At 50.1% G+C, this 13,631-nt stretch overlaps 1 protein-coding gene across 2 annotated transcripts in view; it reads right to left on the minus strand.

The window, feature by feature from the left end:
* Window positions 1–337: 337 nt before the first annotated feature.
* actn4 (actinin, alpha 4) overlaps window positions 338–13,631 on the minus strand; it is a 34,198-nt gene continuing 20,904 nt past the window's right edge. The window contains exons 4-21 of one of the 2 annotated variants that reach the window (XM_076981803.1): window positions 13,286–13,372; window positions 12,064–12,151; window positions 11,388–11,466; window positions 11,156–11,237; window positions 9,309–9,394; window positions 7,853–7,945; window positions 7,351–7,581; window positions 7,080–7,227; window positions 6,770–6,920; window positions 6,446–6,554; window positions 6,207–6,347; window positions 5,914–6,096; window positions 5,684–5,818; window positions 5,262–5,441; window positions 4,430–4,576; window positions 3,780–3,860; window positions 2,719–2,877; window positions 338–2,533 (exon numbers count right to left, since the gene is read on the minus strand). In XM_076981803.1, the coding sequence (XP_076837918.1) occupies window positions 2,375–2,533; window positions 2,719–2,877; window positions 3,780–3,860; window positions 4,430–4,576; window positions 5,262–5,441; window positions 5,684–5,818; window positions 5,914–6,096; window positions 6,207–6,347; window positions 6,446–6,554; window positions 6,770–6,920; window positions 7,080–7,227; window positions 7,351–7,581; window positions 7,853–7,945; window positions 9,309–9,394; window positions 11,156–11,237; window positions 11,388–11,466; window positions 12,064–12,151; window positions 13,286–13,372 (2,339 nt within the window). In that variant the 3' untranslated portion in view covers window positions 338–2,374. Of the gene's footprint in view, window positions 2,534–2,718; window positions 2,878–3,779; window positions 3,861–4,429; window positions 4,577–5,261; window positions 5,442–5,683; window positions 5,819–5,913; window positions 6,097–6,206; window positions 6,348–6,445; window positions 6,555–6,769; window positions 6,921–7,079; window positions 7,228–7,350; window positions 7,582–7,852; window positions 7,946–9,308; window positions 9,395–10,084; window positions 10,171–11,155; window positions 11,238–11,387; window positions 11,467–12,063; window positions 12,152–13,285; window positions 13,373–13,631 lie in introns of both variants that reach the window. The other variant, XM_076981802.1, reaches the window with a different exon arrangement.

Below are 13,631 nucleotides of genomic sequence, written 5' to 3' on the forward strand. Positions count from 1 at the left end.
CCTTAATTATAACACAGATCAAAAATTTATAATTGCCCAAATACATTGACATTGCATTCATGAAGAATGAATATTTAATAAAAAAAAAAAAAACGTATTGTTTTCCAGACTGTCAAATTGAACATTTCAGCAACCCAATATTCTTCTGGCTATTTTCTCGGGCATAAAGGACTCTCGTGCGCTCGCGGATGACGCGCGTGCAAAATACTCTTTATCGCGAGACGGGAACAGCACAGACGACGCGGCAGGAGAGCTGCAGGCCAGAAGTGTGTGAGCAACCCGGACGAACCTCCACCAACCTCACCTAAGAGTAAAAAAATAAAATCTCAAATGGAAATATTTTATAAGGAAACTTTATGTGTGCATGTGAAATTCACTTCATTTCGAGACAGAAAGCAGTTTCCAGTACAGCAGATAAGGTTTGATATTAAAGAGTACAAAAAAAAAAAGAAGAAAATCACAATTCCAAATGCTTTTCTCAACCTGGCAGAATAGAGTTCGCTTTTGGTCCAAGTCTCTTCAGCTGTTCTTAAATCCATGCTACCACTTACCCATCCCCCACCAATCTTTACATTTCCCTCTTACCAACCTTCAGTTATTTAACAGATATTTACTGAACATTTTAACTTACAATCTAATTCACCCAGTCATTCTTTTCAAAGCACGGTTGATGTTGGATACATGATTGCATAGATCGTTAGACAGTAAATTCCTTTTAATTAAGACATAATGGAATGTTAATTATTAGACTGCTCCCCCCCCACCCCCCTTACAGGCCCTTGTCCTTCCCAGCTAGAGGAAAGAAATGAGAAAAAGTGAGAGACAGACACAGTCGGAGAGGAGAGGGGGAGGGAGGGGGAAAGAGAGAAAAAGAGAGAGAGGAGAAAGAGAGAGAACAGTGCCACTTCCAGGGACGTTATAGATTCGTTTCTATCATCGATAACTTTATTCATTTTTCCTCCCCCCCAAAGACGTGAGAGTGAAGCGATGGCCATTGGGGTCACTCGGTTCATGCCTAGGAAAACTCAACAAGTTTCAGATTAACCATAGATGTGTTCATCTACGCCAAACCACTACAGGAGTCTGATGGCGATTCATTGATCCGCTGGGGAAACGCACACGTTATATATGTCATTTTGTTCAGTCCTGGAGGCAATAGGAGAAGTTCTGACTAGAAGCTGGAGACGGGCCTTGTGTTGTATACGCAGCTCCAGACGTTGCGGCCAAAGACGGCACCAAAATCCGCAAGTGGGGCGTCGCAAACGTACCCATGGTTCTGCTGTCCAGCGATACACCCCCCCCCACCTCCACTGCCGTGTCCTCTTAAATGCTAACTCTGAAGCCTGGCGTCTTTGCTGAGGCAAATTAAACTGTTTCGCGTACTGGAAAAATAAGTATGTACAGCAAGAAACCCACCAACTCATAATTGCTGGAAGAACAACAACAAAAATATATATAAGAGTAGAAAGAGGGAGGAGCAGTGAGGTTGGATAGCGGAATTCCACGATACGCGGCCGAACGGTGGATCTCGCATCTGTCCCCCGCCGGGCCTCTTCCATCTACCAGTCTCGTAGCCCCCCCCCATGACCCCCCCCCCCCCCCCCCCAATAGCAATAACAAAACCAAAACGAACCCAAAAACAGCATGTCCAATTAGAATAGCTTGTGCCCTTGTCCCTGGCTTGGAGGGTGAAGTATACATGTGTACTGGGGTTTGGGATCAAAGCGAAATCCCAGATCCTCTAAAGCACCGCCTCCCACACTAAATCTGCTTTTGAATCACTACCTCAGGTTTGACTTCTTTCTGGCCTGATTTGCTCAATGGCAGATAAGTCGTTCGATTCATACAACTCTGCTGGTGCGAAATCTCAAACTAATTAAGTCTAATATAAATGAGTGATTTTTTAAATTAGTTTATCAAGGACTACAGGACAGAAAATGGTCAGCGAGCGAGCGAGCGAGCTTGTAAGAATCGGGGCCAAGCCGTCCCACCCAAGCCCCTCCCCTCCCCACCCTGACAGTCCAAACTCACCAATCATGAGTACAGCCTCTTACACCTACTCTGGTCCCTCCCCTGGTTGTGGCAAGCCTCATCAGGTACACGCCGCACCCACATGAACATAACCCCACCCCCCCAACCCCTCCCACTTTCCGGCCCCGCCCCTAGGATGTGCTTTTGAGTCCCGCTTCCAACACTCTTACGTCTCCGCCCTCGTCCCCATCCGTGATAACTGCTGCCCTCAGTACAGACTGGACTGGTGAAAACGGGCCACGGGCCAGCAGGTGGCGCTCTCACCCGTCCAGTCTGTCAGGAGATTAGCGAGTTATGCAGGAGAGAGCGCCTCTCCCGCACGGGGGGGGGCTGGAGGCGGGCCTTAGAGGTCACTCTCCCCGTAGAGGGCGGTGGAGAAGGACATGTAGTCGAGGGCGCCGGGCACGGCGTCGGGGCCGGAGTAGGGCGCCATGCGGGCGATGCAGTACTCCGCCTGGTCCGGAGGCAACTCTCGCCTCAGCTCCTCCGCCATGATGTAGTTCTGGAAGGAAAAAATAGCCGTTGAGGGTTTGTCTTTGCTTAGAAGGGCAGGTGAAACAAGAGCATCCTCCGACTCACAGCCCCCCGCCCCCTCCAACAGGCCCCGCCCTGTCCAACAGGCCCCACCCCCTCCAACAGGCCCCGCCCTGTCCAACAGGCCCCGCCCCCTCCAACAGTACAACTCACTTTGTCTCCAGCCAGGATCTTGAAGGAAGCGATGACTTGGTCTGCAGTGTCCGTGTCCGTCGTCTCTCGTGACATGAAGTCGATGAAGGCCTGGAAGGTCACGGCGCCGCTGTTGTTGGGGTCAACGATACCCATGATGCGAGCAAACTCAGCATCGCCCTGGAAACAGGGTTCAGGCGGTTAACCCAATCCAATATGATGGTTATTACAGAAAGCGTTATGGGTTATAACCCAGTACTGAAATAAGAATGACAAACTGTGCTATCAATAGTAATATCAATACAATACATATAAATACTAATATCAATACAATAAATACTATATTTGTCCAAAATGCATCTAATGGATACATTTGTATTTACTTTAAACAATAAGAATGACCTGAAATTAAATTATTTTAACATATAAGGTGCTACATCACAGACATAAGATCCGAACAAAACAGCTAAGGAGCGCAAGATCGTTTAGCAGAACGAGAAAACAAGACAGGACAGAAAGCTTGAAAAAAGAGCAAAAGAAAAAGGGAGATGAGAAAGGATGAGAGCGAGAGAGAGAGCGCGAGCGAGAGAGAGAGAGCGCGAGCGAGAGAGAGAGAGAGCGAGAGAGCACACAGTACCAGGCTGGTCCCCGTGGAAATGAGCAGTGCGCGGAAATCGTCCATGTCCATGACGCCCGTGCGCTTCTGTACCCCAGGAGGATGGAGGGATGACAGAAGGAGGTGACAGAAATGAGGGGATGCAGCCAGGGCAGAGGAGGAGATGAGGAAGAGGAGGTTGGCCCGAGCAGGACAGACGGGACAGTGAGTGAGTGTGTTAGAAGAGAGCGAAGGGAGTGACCGTTGTGGTTTAGACAGCAGTTATGACGGAGGATGACCAAAAAAAAGCACAACAAAAAGCAGCATTAAGAGAAACATCACACATCGAGCAACATTTCGAGCTGGTCAGCAGAGGGCGCTGTGGGAGCGTCGGGGAGGCGAGCGAGAGAATGATGAGGGCGCGTGCACGCGAGACGGCGGCCCGGCAGAGCGGGGGAAGCCCGCTTCCGTCCCGCGGACCTCGTACCTGCTTGTCATTCTCCACGTCGTAACCGAGGCTGATCAAACAGGCCTTGAACTCCTCGGCCATTAAGGTGCCGCTGTGATCCTGCAGTCGGCCAATCACACGAGAGATCACGTGGGGGTGGACCAGACGGAATGTGAGAAGTGCGGATGAAGGTGGGCGGGACGCGCAGCACGGAGGCGGGATGGAGGCGGGACCATAACAGAAAGGGGTGGAGACAAACAGGATGGATGTCAAACAAAACCCAACACGATGGGACAAATGGCGTGTGCAGTGGAACACCCTGATTATGCAGTGACGAACTGTCAGATGCCATGTGTAGAAAACGCAGTGCATTAACGAACCCGAGTTCCTCCAATACTGTGCACTCTGTAGAACAATAAAACTGTAGCACCGTTGAAAACTACGAGATGGATGGAAATGACTGATGAATGGCTGATGGCAAGCGACCAAGACAGTCAACCATTCAGCCCTAATCGGTGCCTTAAATGACCTTTCAACTTTGGCATTCTCAACTGAGAAACTAGGACTTCGACATCAAGCTCTGGTGGGCACCGCCATTCGACACAATGCAAGGTGAGTGTGGGCCCGGGTGGGGGCGTGGTGGTAGGCACAGGCGGGTGGGGGCGCGGGTGGGGGCGCGGGCCCCTGACCTTGTCGAAGTGGTTGAAGGAGGCGCGGTACTCGTGCAGCTGCTCCTGGCTGATTCCTTTGGCGTCGCGCGTCAGGATCTGGTTCTCGATCTCGTTGATGGTGCGGGCGATGGTGGTGAGCAGCTGCTCCCAGCCCACACGCAGGTGCTGTGAGGCAGACAGACAGAGAGAGAGAGAGACACACACACACACACACAGTTAGACAGAGAGCGAGAGAGAGACAGAGACAGAGGTGAGTTTGCTATGACCATATTTGGTGGCATTACGGTGTTTGCTGCCCTCTGCGTGGCATATTTAAAATTAAACAAGACGGTCAAACACAGCGCGTGGACCGCTTCACTCTGGCGCTGGCCCAGGTTTCCTTGGCCACGTCGGTGTGGCGATTCGTAAGATCCCTTAGCGAACACTCATCACACACACATCCACGGCCAGACTGTTTACATATGTTCATCTGCTGGAGCAGTGATTAATGAATGATGAATCACGCAGCTGTGAACACAGCAGACACACACACACACACACACACACACACACACACACACACACACACACACACACACACACACACACACACACACACACACACACACACACACACACACACACACTAATGCTGCTCCATCACCTCCCATGAGAACCAGTCCATTTCACTGCCCTGCTGATGAGGGTGTTGTGTTATTCTGAGGATCATATTAAACGTGCGCCATCTTTGTTTAGTCCCAACGCTTATTAAAGTTTAAAGTTGCGCTACCCACTGTGCCCCCCACATGCCGACGCAGGGGAGCTCCACATCACATACAGCCCACCCTCAGGGTTGTGTGTGTGTGTGTACCTCCATGGTATAGGCGGTGTATTTGTTGTCGAAGATGAGCGCCTCCTGAATGAGCTGGTGGTTCCCCTCCAGCTGGTCGATGTTGGGTTTGTACTCGATGATGCTCTGCTCGTACTGACGCAGGTGGGTCAGCTGATCCTCCAGTGTGCCGTTCATCTCTATGGATATCCGGCCAATCTCCTACACACACACACACACACACACACACACACACACACACACACACACACACACACACACACACACACACACACACACACACACACACACCTTAAGAAACACGCTCAAAGACTGAGCTTAACGTTACGTGCCTGGCGTCCTCCTGTTGAGCGTATCGGTTGTAAAAGTTACTCCGTCCAGTTCCGTAAATTCATCTCGGTGTGTAAATGAGTGACGGGTGGAGAGACGTCTGTTCACCGCACCTCCATCTTGGTCTGGATCCACGGGCCGACCATGTTGGCTTGGGTGGCGAACTGGCGTCGGAGGTGATCGTTGGACTGCTGGCGGCTCAGCTCCTCCTGGAGGGCCTGGTCCCTCTGGGGAACCAGCTTCTGCACCTGCACGCAGCAACCACAGGGGGGCGTCGCATTCTCAGATCTCGAAAGGCTGCCCACGTTATGGCGGTGGAAAGGAGGGTGGAGACGACTCGTACCTTCTCCCACTTGCTGTCGATGCTGCTCGGGGTGATGGAGGTGTAGGGGTTGGTGCCGGCCAGTTTGATGCCGTTGTACTGGGCGATCTTCTGCACCTCCGCCTGGATGGCCTGGATGGCCTCGCGCTCTTTGTTGGCCTCCGGGAGCGTGGCCTTGAACTGCTCGTGAGCCGTGATTAGACCCTGAGCGTGGCGAGACAAGGCGAGACAGACGGGAGCTGGTGACGCGTGCCGTCGCTGGCAGACTGACCCGCTGAGGGGTCCGCGTGCTTTCGAAGCGCGGGGGCGTTTACCTGGATCTCCTCGATGTTGTGCACTATGAACATGTCCTGCAGGTCCTCCATGGCCCCCTCCATCCAGTTGTTGAACGGCGCCGCCCTCTTGGCGTACTCCAGGTACAGCTCGTCGATGGACTCCAGCTGTTTCTCGGTCCTCTGCAGCAGGCACGCACACACAATCGTATGAGTGTGTGAGAGTGTGTTTATGAGTGTAAGCGTCTGTGTAGCCTGTAAGCGTGCGAGCGGGCCGGTACCTCCAGAGACTCCCGGCGACTATGGGTCAGAGCGCCCAGGGTGTCCCACTGCTCACAGATCTTCTGGCAGCGGGCGTTTACGTTGGGCGAATCGTAGTAGTCCAGCTCACTGTGACCCCACACACACACACACACACACACACACACACACACACACACACACACACACACACACACACACACACACACACACACACACAGGGAGAATATGAGCTACATTATTCTACAAACATCCCAAAACAAGAGCGTTGGAGAGTACGATCACACCGCCCCTCCCCCGCCCCGGCCCCTCCCCCGCCCCAGCCCCTCCCCCGCAGTCCGTACTTGAGCTCCTGGGCGATGGCTGCGATCTGCTCCACGCGGTCCTGGTGGGCGGCCAGGTCGCTCTCGAAGGCCTCGTGCTTCTTCAGCAGAGCTTTGATCTCGGAGAGGCTCGCACGCTCGTAGTCCTTCTGGGTCAACATTGCTTCCTTACCTACAAACCAGGCCCGGTTCAGGTAAACGGGGTCGTTTTTGTGGGACGCTAGGCAAGTTCTGGTGGTAGCCAGACTGCAGAACGAAATGTGACTGTTCTGATTTTTTTAAAACATAAAATAAAAAATAATACATATATGTATAAATATGCCTCGTTTACCATCGGTCCAGCTCTCATGAATAGTGGCTTTCTGACGGAATTTTTCAGCAAGGTGATCAAGTCTTTCCAGACGGCGAATCTCATTAAGTAGCCACTCCTCATAGCCTTTCTCCGCCCCCTCCAGTTTATGCCACGCCCCATTGATGTCCTAAGGAAGTTTGTGGAGAGGGGTCAGCATTATAACAAAAGAACCTTGGTGGAAAGAACTTGGTACAGATAAACCTGCCATTTTACGCGCAAAGCTGTGTGTGTGTGTGTGGTGTGTTCTCACCGACACCATGCGGCCCTCGGAGGGCATGAAGGCAGGCCGGTTGCTCAGCCTCAGCTTGGTCTGCAGCGTGTTGAAGTTGATCTCCAGCTGACACTTCTCCTGCACCTTGGGAGGCTTGTGGACGCGGCGGTAGTCACGGAAGTCCTCCAGCTTCTGCTGCATCTCCGCCATGGTCTTCTCCGGGGCCCGGTTTTCCAGCCAGGGGATCGTCCTGCAGATCCACTCCAGCAACTACACACGCAACGAGAACGCTGTTCGAGAAACACTGTCCAAGTTTTTACGTCCTTTATAAATATGCCCAACGTTACAATGTTCAATATGTATACTCTTAAGGATCATCATAAGCATGCTGTGTCTGTGTGTGTGTGTGTGAGCAAGGGAAGTAATGCTATTGGAATGTTAAAATGAGTGCAATGATTCAGGTTTGTCCTGGACAGTTACATTTTCCTTGAGGTTTAGACACGTTAACACAAACACGCGCGCGCACACACACACTACTCACGTCACTGGCCAGTTTTTCGTAGTCCTCCATCAGGTGCTCGTTTTCCTGATTCACCGCTAGCACCTTGCAGATCCGATTGGCTGCTGTCTCCGCCTATCACAACACAGAACAGTCAATGCCAAGAATGTGATTTCCTAGTCAAACGAGCACAAGATGCCTCAGTAACATGTCGGCATGACAGCTATAAAAAAAAAGATAAGAAAAAAAAACTAGCTATAAAGCATCAGCAATTTACTCTCTGTTAATTGTAAAACTTTCCATTCGTGCTTATTCATAGCTTTCTCTGAAGGGTGAAATCACTCCGCTATTTTGAATTGCACACAGTGAATTATTGGAGTGCAGGCATTAGTGGAGATATTCGAGTTGTTCCGAACATCCAAACACTTCCCAAACGGCCACGATGCATTACAAACCTTAGAAGGCTTCAAGTGGCGTCACAGACGCTCGAGTTAAAGGGCTGCCCTGACTAACTCTGACAGGCTGACAGCATGCATTAGCGCTGTGGTGGACATTAGCACTGTGGTGGCTAAGGAGAAAACTGTGTGGCTTAACATGCTGATCCGTTGCAAAAGCACAACACGCATTCTCGTTTTGGGTACCGCAAAAATGGCTTCTTCAGGGCCTCACACGTCTTTAACTAAAGGCTGTAATAAAGAGAGCACTCACGTTTCTATAATACCACCTCAGAATGACAAAATGACAAGAACTCTAGCTGTACGGTGACAGCTATAATATTAAAGATATTCTGGCTGTGTTATACATTTAACCTTAGGACAGAGCAATGACAAAACACGTTTTAAATGTTTTTACACAAGTGTCAAAACAGTCGGGCTGAATGTAGAGGAGACATCCAGTGAGGTCTTTCCCATAGTCATAACAGCACAGCTCCAGAACCCTCCCATCCCCCCAGAACAGGACCGTTCGCCAGATCGTAAGGAGACGCTAAACTCCGCTTCGCTGCATTCTAGCGAACTGAAATTTTCGACACGAAAGACGCTTATCTGAGGTTATCATCTGCAAATAAGTGGGGAAGTTCATCTGCCACTTCGCATCATTATTTATACTTGTGCAGATTCTGACTGATAGGCTAAAACCTCCGACTTCTGCCAGAGGTTTAGCGTGCTTGTAACTTCTTCAGTCACACGGCAGCATTTAAAAAGCAGTTGCAGATTTACAGCCTGAAACCTGATTCGTATTTCATTCGGTGTTTTGACCCAGAACGTAGCACATGTTATACTACGTTAAGAAGTGGCCCCAGTTGGAGTCCTTTGGAAGCGGCTGTGAACTATGGGAAACCCAGAGGAACGATGTCAGAAACATGAAGCTGTTACCGTTTACAGGACGGTAGGGCGGCTGCAGCGAAAGCCCAGAGTCTCTTCAGGCTTATCCCTGACCTGTGTAGCTTACCCACGCAGGGAGCACAGGGGTCAGGGGTCAGGCACTGAGAGGTCCTCACCTTCTGAGCGCCAGAGAAGGCGTGATAGAAGCAGGAGACATAGGTCATTATGGCCTTCTCGTCCGGCCGGAGAGTACCCACGATATCTACAGCAAAGCAAGCCAAGAGAAAGGGAGAGAGAGGGAGAGAAAGAGAGAAACAGGGAGGGAGAGAAAGAGAGCGGTGAAGCCAAGCATCCCAAAGCCTGCGTGCTCCTGCTCAGAGAAAAGCAGGTTGGTCTCGTGGTCAGCTGATGCACAGAGAAGAATTTAATTGGCTCCAGGGTAGACCAGCCGCATCCCAGTTTCAGGGGAGTTGGGAAAGAGCACTGAGCAATCAATATGGCCACCCAAGAAAGAAAGAAAAAAAAAAAAAAGAGAGAGAGAGAGAGAGAGAGAGAGAGAGAGAGAGAGAGAGAGAGAGAGAGAGAGAGAGAGAGAGAGAGAGAGAGAGAGAGAGAGAGAGAGAGAGAGAGAGAGAGAGAGAGAGAGAGAGCGAGTCCACCTGTGGACTACCAGAGGTGATGAGGCACAACCATAGCCAAACACGCGCGCGCACACACACCCCCACACACCCTTGAGTGCTTATCCTGTGTACATGTGTATGTGGGTGTGGTGCACATGTGCATGGCGTGTGGACGGCCTGAGCAACACTGTCCTCTAGTGTGGCCCAGTGCTGGTGAGAAAGCCATGCTGGAGAGCATTTTGGAGATGGTAAGCAGCTGCTGAGGGAAGGGGGCGGGGCGGGGCAGGGCTGTGGGCGGGGTTGAGGGCGGGGCCGGGTCCAGGGGAGGGTACCTTCTGTGCTCCAGAAAAGGCATGGTAGAAACTGGACACATAGGTCATTATGGCTTTCTCGTCTGGACGAGCTGTGTTCACAATGTCTGCAGGGAAACACAAGTTACACACACATACAGGCAGACGAGACAGACATGGAACAGGCATGTGTATGCGCATGCATGTCCACACATGCACACACCCTCCCACACACACACACACACACACACACACACACACACACACACACACACACACACACACAGAGGAGGAGGACAGACGTAGAGACATGGTTACGTTCACATGCTGTTAGACACACAGAGACAGTGACCCATCGCTAACTTTCTCCTGCTAACTCTCAAATCATCTCTCTTGTGAAATGAATCAAACTTGTAGGTGCACGTGTGACACTCAAAGGGGGCGTGTCTCCAACAACTTACAGCCACACAGAAGGCAGACGGAGGGTTTCCTAGGAAACCTTCCTGACTTAAGTCCTGACTCGCTTTGCTTGGTCATTAGGGTGGAGTAAGACTGGAAGCCAATGTAAAGACTCCCAGCCTGCACGCACACACATGCGCACACACACATGCACACGCTTGCTTTAAAACGTAACTGGCTTCAGCAAATCAGTGAAAAATCACATGCTAGACACGTTATGGTGAAAACTGCCCATTTCTTTAGAGTGATGAAATGGCATGACTGTCTTTGGTCAATTCTGTCCTGCTTAGAATACGAATTCCAACCTTCATCACCAACAGTTAGGGAACACCATACATAGGCATTAACACAATCACCCGACAGGCTCTTAGTCTCAGTCACACAAAGTATTCCAATATTATACAAAAGCGTGCACACACACCAGTAAGGGCCACTCAACAGATGAGACGATGAATAAAACACCCCCAAACATTCATACACACACACACAGGAGGAATGTTCACCAGATAAAGCAAGTAAATGCTTTTGGTGGGATAGCAGGCAAGAATGTGTGTGTGTGTGTGTGTGTGTGTGTGAGAGAGAGAGTGTATGTGAGAGAAATGGACAGAACTGCTCATATAAACACCAAGACTCGAGTGAAAAGCCGGTCCATACCTTCTGCGTCCAACATCTTGGGAATGTCCAGGTATTTCTCAGCCACTTCAAAAGCATTGTTCAGATTGGTCACCGGATCATCCTGCAAAACCACCGCCAGCCAATGAGCGCTCAGTCATTCATTTATTCAGGAAGGAACCCGTTCACCGATTTATTTGCGGGTGGAGGCGATTTAACGGGACCGTCGCCGTCTGAGGGGACGTGGACATGGAAGAACGTGGTGGACACTCACTTTGCGCAGCTTCTCGTAGTCGATCAGCTCGGGCCGGTGTCTGTGGATCAGAGCGTTGAAGGCCAGGCCGTCCTTCCAACTGTGGGTGAGAGCGGATTAAATTACATCCTTGGGCCATTACAGCACTGGGCAGCAGGGGGCAGTGTTGCAGACAGTGCAGTTAAAAGAAATACTCCCTCTGTTACAGGACCTTTGAGGGGGCTTCATTTAAATTCCCAGTGTGGAAATAATTAGCATATATTAATTTTCTAAATTGACACCAGTAATGACATTCTGATAGGGTCTCCTGTTAACAGTTCAGTAGCACCTGCAGCTCAGTGTGCAAATCAGATATAATCAGAGTATTTACTACATAACTAGAGTTCTTGCATTTAAATATATTTAAACGTTCACACATTACTCATTTGGTTTCAGACCTTACAGACACTGTGTGGTTGATGTCGTACGTCAGTTGGACCACAAAATGTAACGTAGGCCATGACTTCAAAAGCACTAAGAATTACAGGCCTTTTCCTGCTGTGAAACCCGCCTCATCTGGTTCTAATAGGAAATTGCACGTTGCTGCCCCGTTATGGGTTCAGGAGGAGCTGGTGGTGGGCAAGTGTGGGTTGGGGCAGAGTATCTGCAGCACGTTCCTTGGGGTTTCTCAGACTGGGGGGCTTCTGGGTTTCAGTACCTGATGTGGAAGTTCTGCACATTGACGTTCTTATAGGGCGCAGTCTTCCTCTGACACCAGAGCAGCAGGCCTTCCTTAGCAGAGGTCTCTGGAGACGAGGAACACAAATGAGATTTACAGCACTGTAATCTACGCTTCAGACTACCATCTAGTCCAATGTAAACAGAGATGGCATAGATGGGATTATGCCAGCAGGATTATACAGCCTTTCATGTTTGGAGGACTATAATTCTGAACATGACCACACACTCAGTACAGTCAGCACACGCACACGTATACACACACACACACACACACACACACACACACACACACTCATCTTCACACTCAGAGACTGTGGTTCAGACCCCCTGTGTGGTAACCACTTTAGCGTTTCCCATGGCTTCAGCATGTAAACCAGTTTCAACTAGTCTCATTGAACATGGCTAGAGGAACGCGCCATGGTAGGCTACAGCTATAAACTGAAATATTGCAAGAGATGAGAAATTTTGGCATTACCAAACTGTCCGAATTATGACACTTAAAACTCAGTTCTACTTGGCTCTTGCACAATAGGGGAAGTTTAGCAGCTAGCTGCAGTGTTAGCCACGTTAGCCTGCCTCACAATTAGCCACAATAGCTAGCCTGCTCCACAGGTAGCTAACCTGCCTCACAGTTAGCAAGCCTTCCCCAGAGTTAGCCACATTACCCATGCTGCCTCACAGTTAGCAAGCCTTCCTCAGAGTTAGCCACATTACCTAACCTGCCTCACAGTTAGCAAGCCTTCCTCAGAGTTAGCCACATTACCTAACCTGCCTCACAGTTAGCAAGCCTTCCTCAGAGTTAGCCACATTACCTAACCTGCCTCACAGTTAGCAAGCCTTCCTCAGAGTTAGCCACATTACCTAACCTGCCTCACAGTTAGCAAGCCTTCCTCAGAGTTAGCCACATTACCTAACCTGCCTCACAGTTAGCAAGCCTTCCTCAGAGTTAGCCACATTACCTAATCTGCCTCACATTTGGCCATGTTCTATTCAAAGCTTGTTTCTTGGCTTGTCTCGGATCATTATTTCTGTTGTTTTCCGCCGTGTCTTTCCCACAGGATTCCCACAGCAGCTGTGTGTGTGTGTGTGTGTGAATACACACGCGTGTGCGTGTGTGGGCTGACTGTTTCTCTTCAGGGCTAAAACAGCTGCGCTCCAGTTTGGGGTTTCCATGAAAGCGGAAGGGAAGGGGGCCGTACCCTCCACGGAGATGTCCTGGATGGCGAAGCGGAGGATGATGGTCCAGATCATTCCCAGGGTCATCTTGGCATTCCCATCCACGATTTCTACACACAAACACAAACATCAGGTTGGAGTGGAAACTACATAACCAACATAATGGAACGAGAAGAGTATTCTTCAGAGTGACGAGTATATAAGAGTATATAAGTATATAAGAGTATTCTTCAGAGTGACGTCAAATGACTCCTGTGGATACCAGCGTTGGGTTAACATGGAGGAGTATGAAAAAGGTCACGGACACACTAGCTGGAAATGTGCACACACACACACACACACCTCTGCACAAATGCCTTCCGTCCATAC

This window comes from Brachyhypopomus gauderio, chromosome 19 (assembly GCF_052324685.1).
Source record: "Brachyhypopomus gauderio isolate BG-103 chromosome 19, BGAUD_0.2, whole genome shotgun sequence".
In the NCBI taxonomy this organism is placed as follows: Eukaryota; Metazoa; Chordata; class Actinopteri; order Gymnotiformes; family Hypopomidae; genus Brachyhypopomus; species Brachyhypopomus gauderio.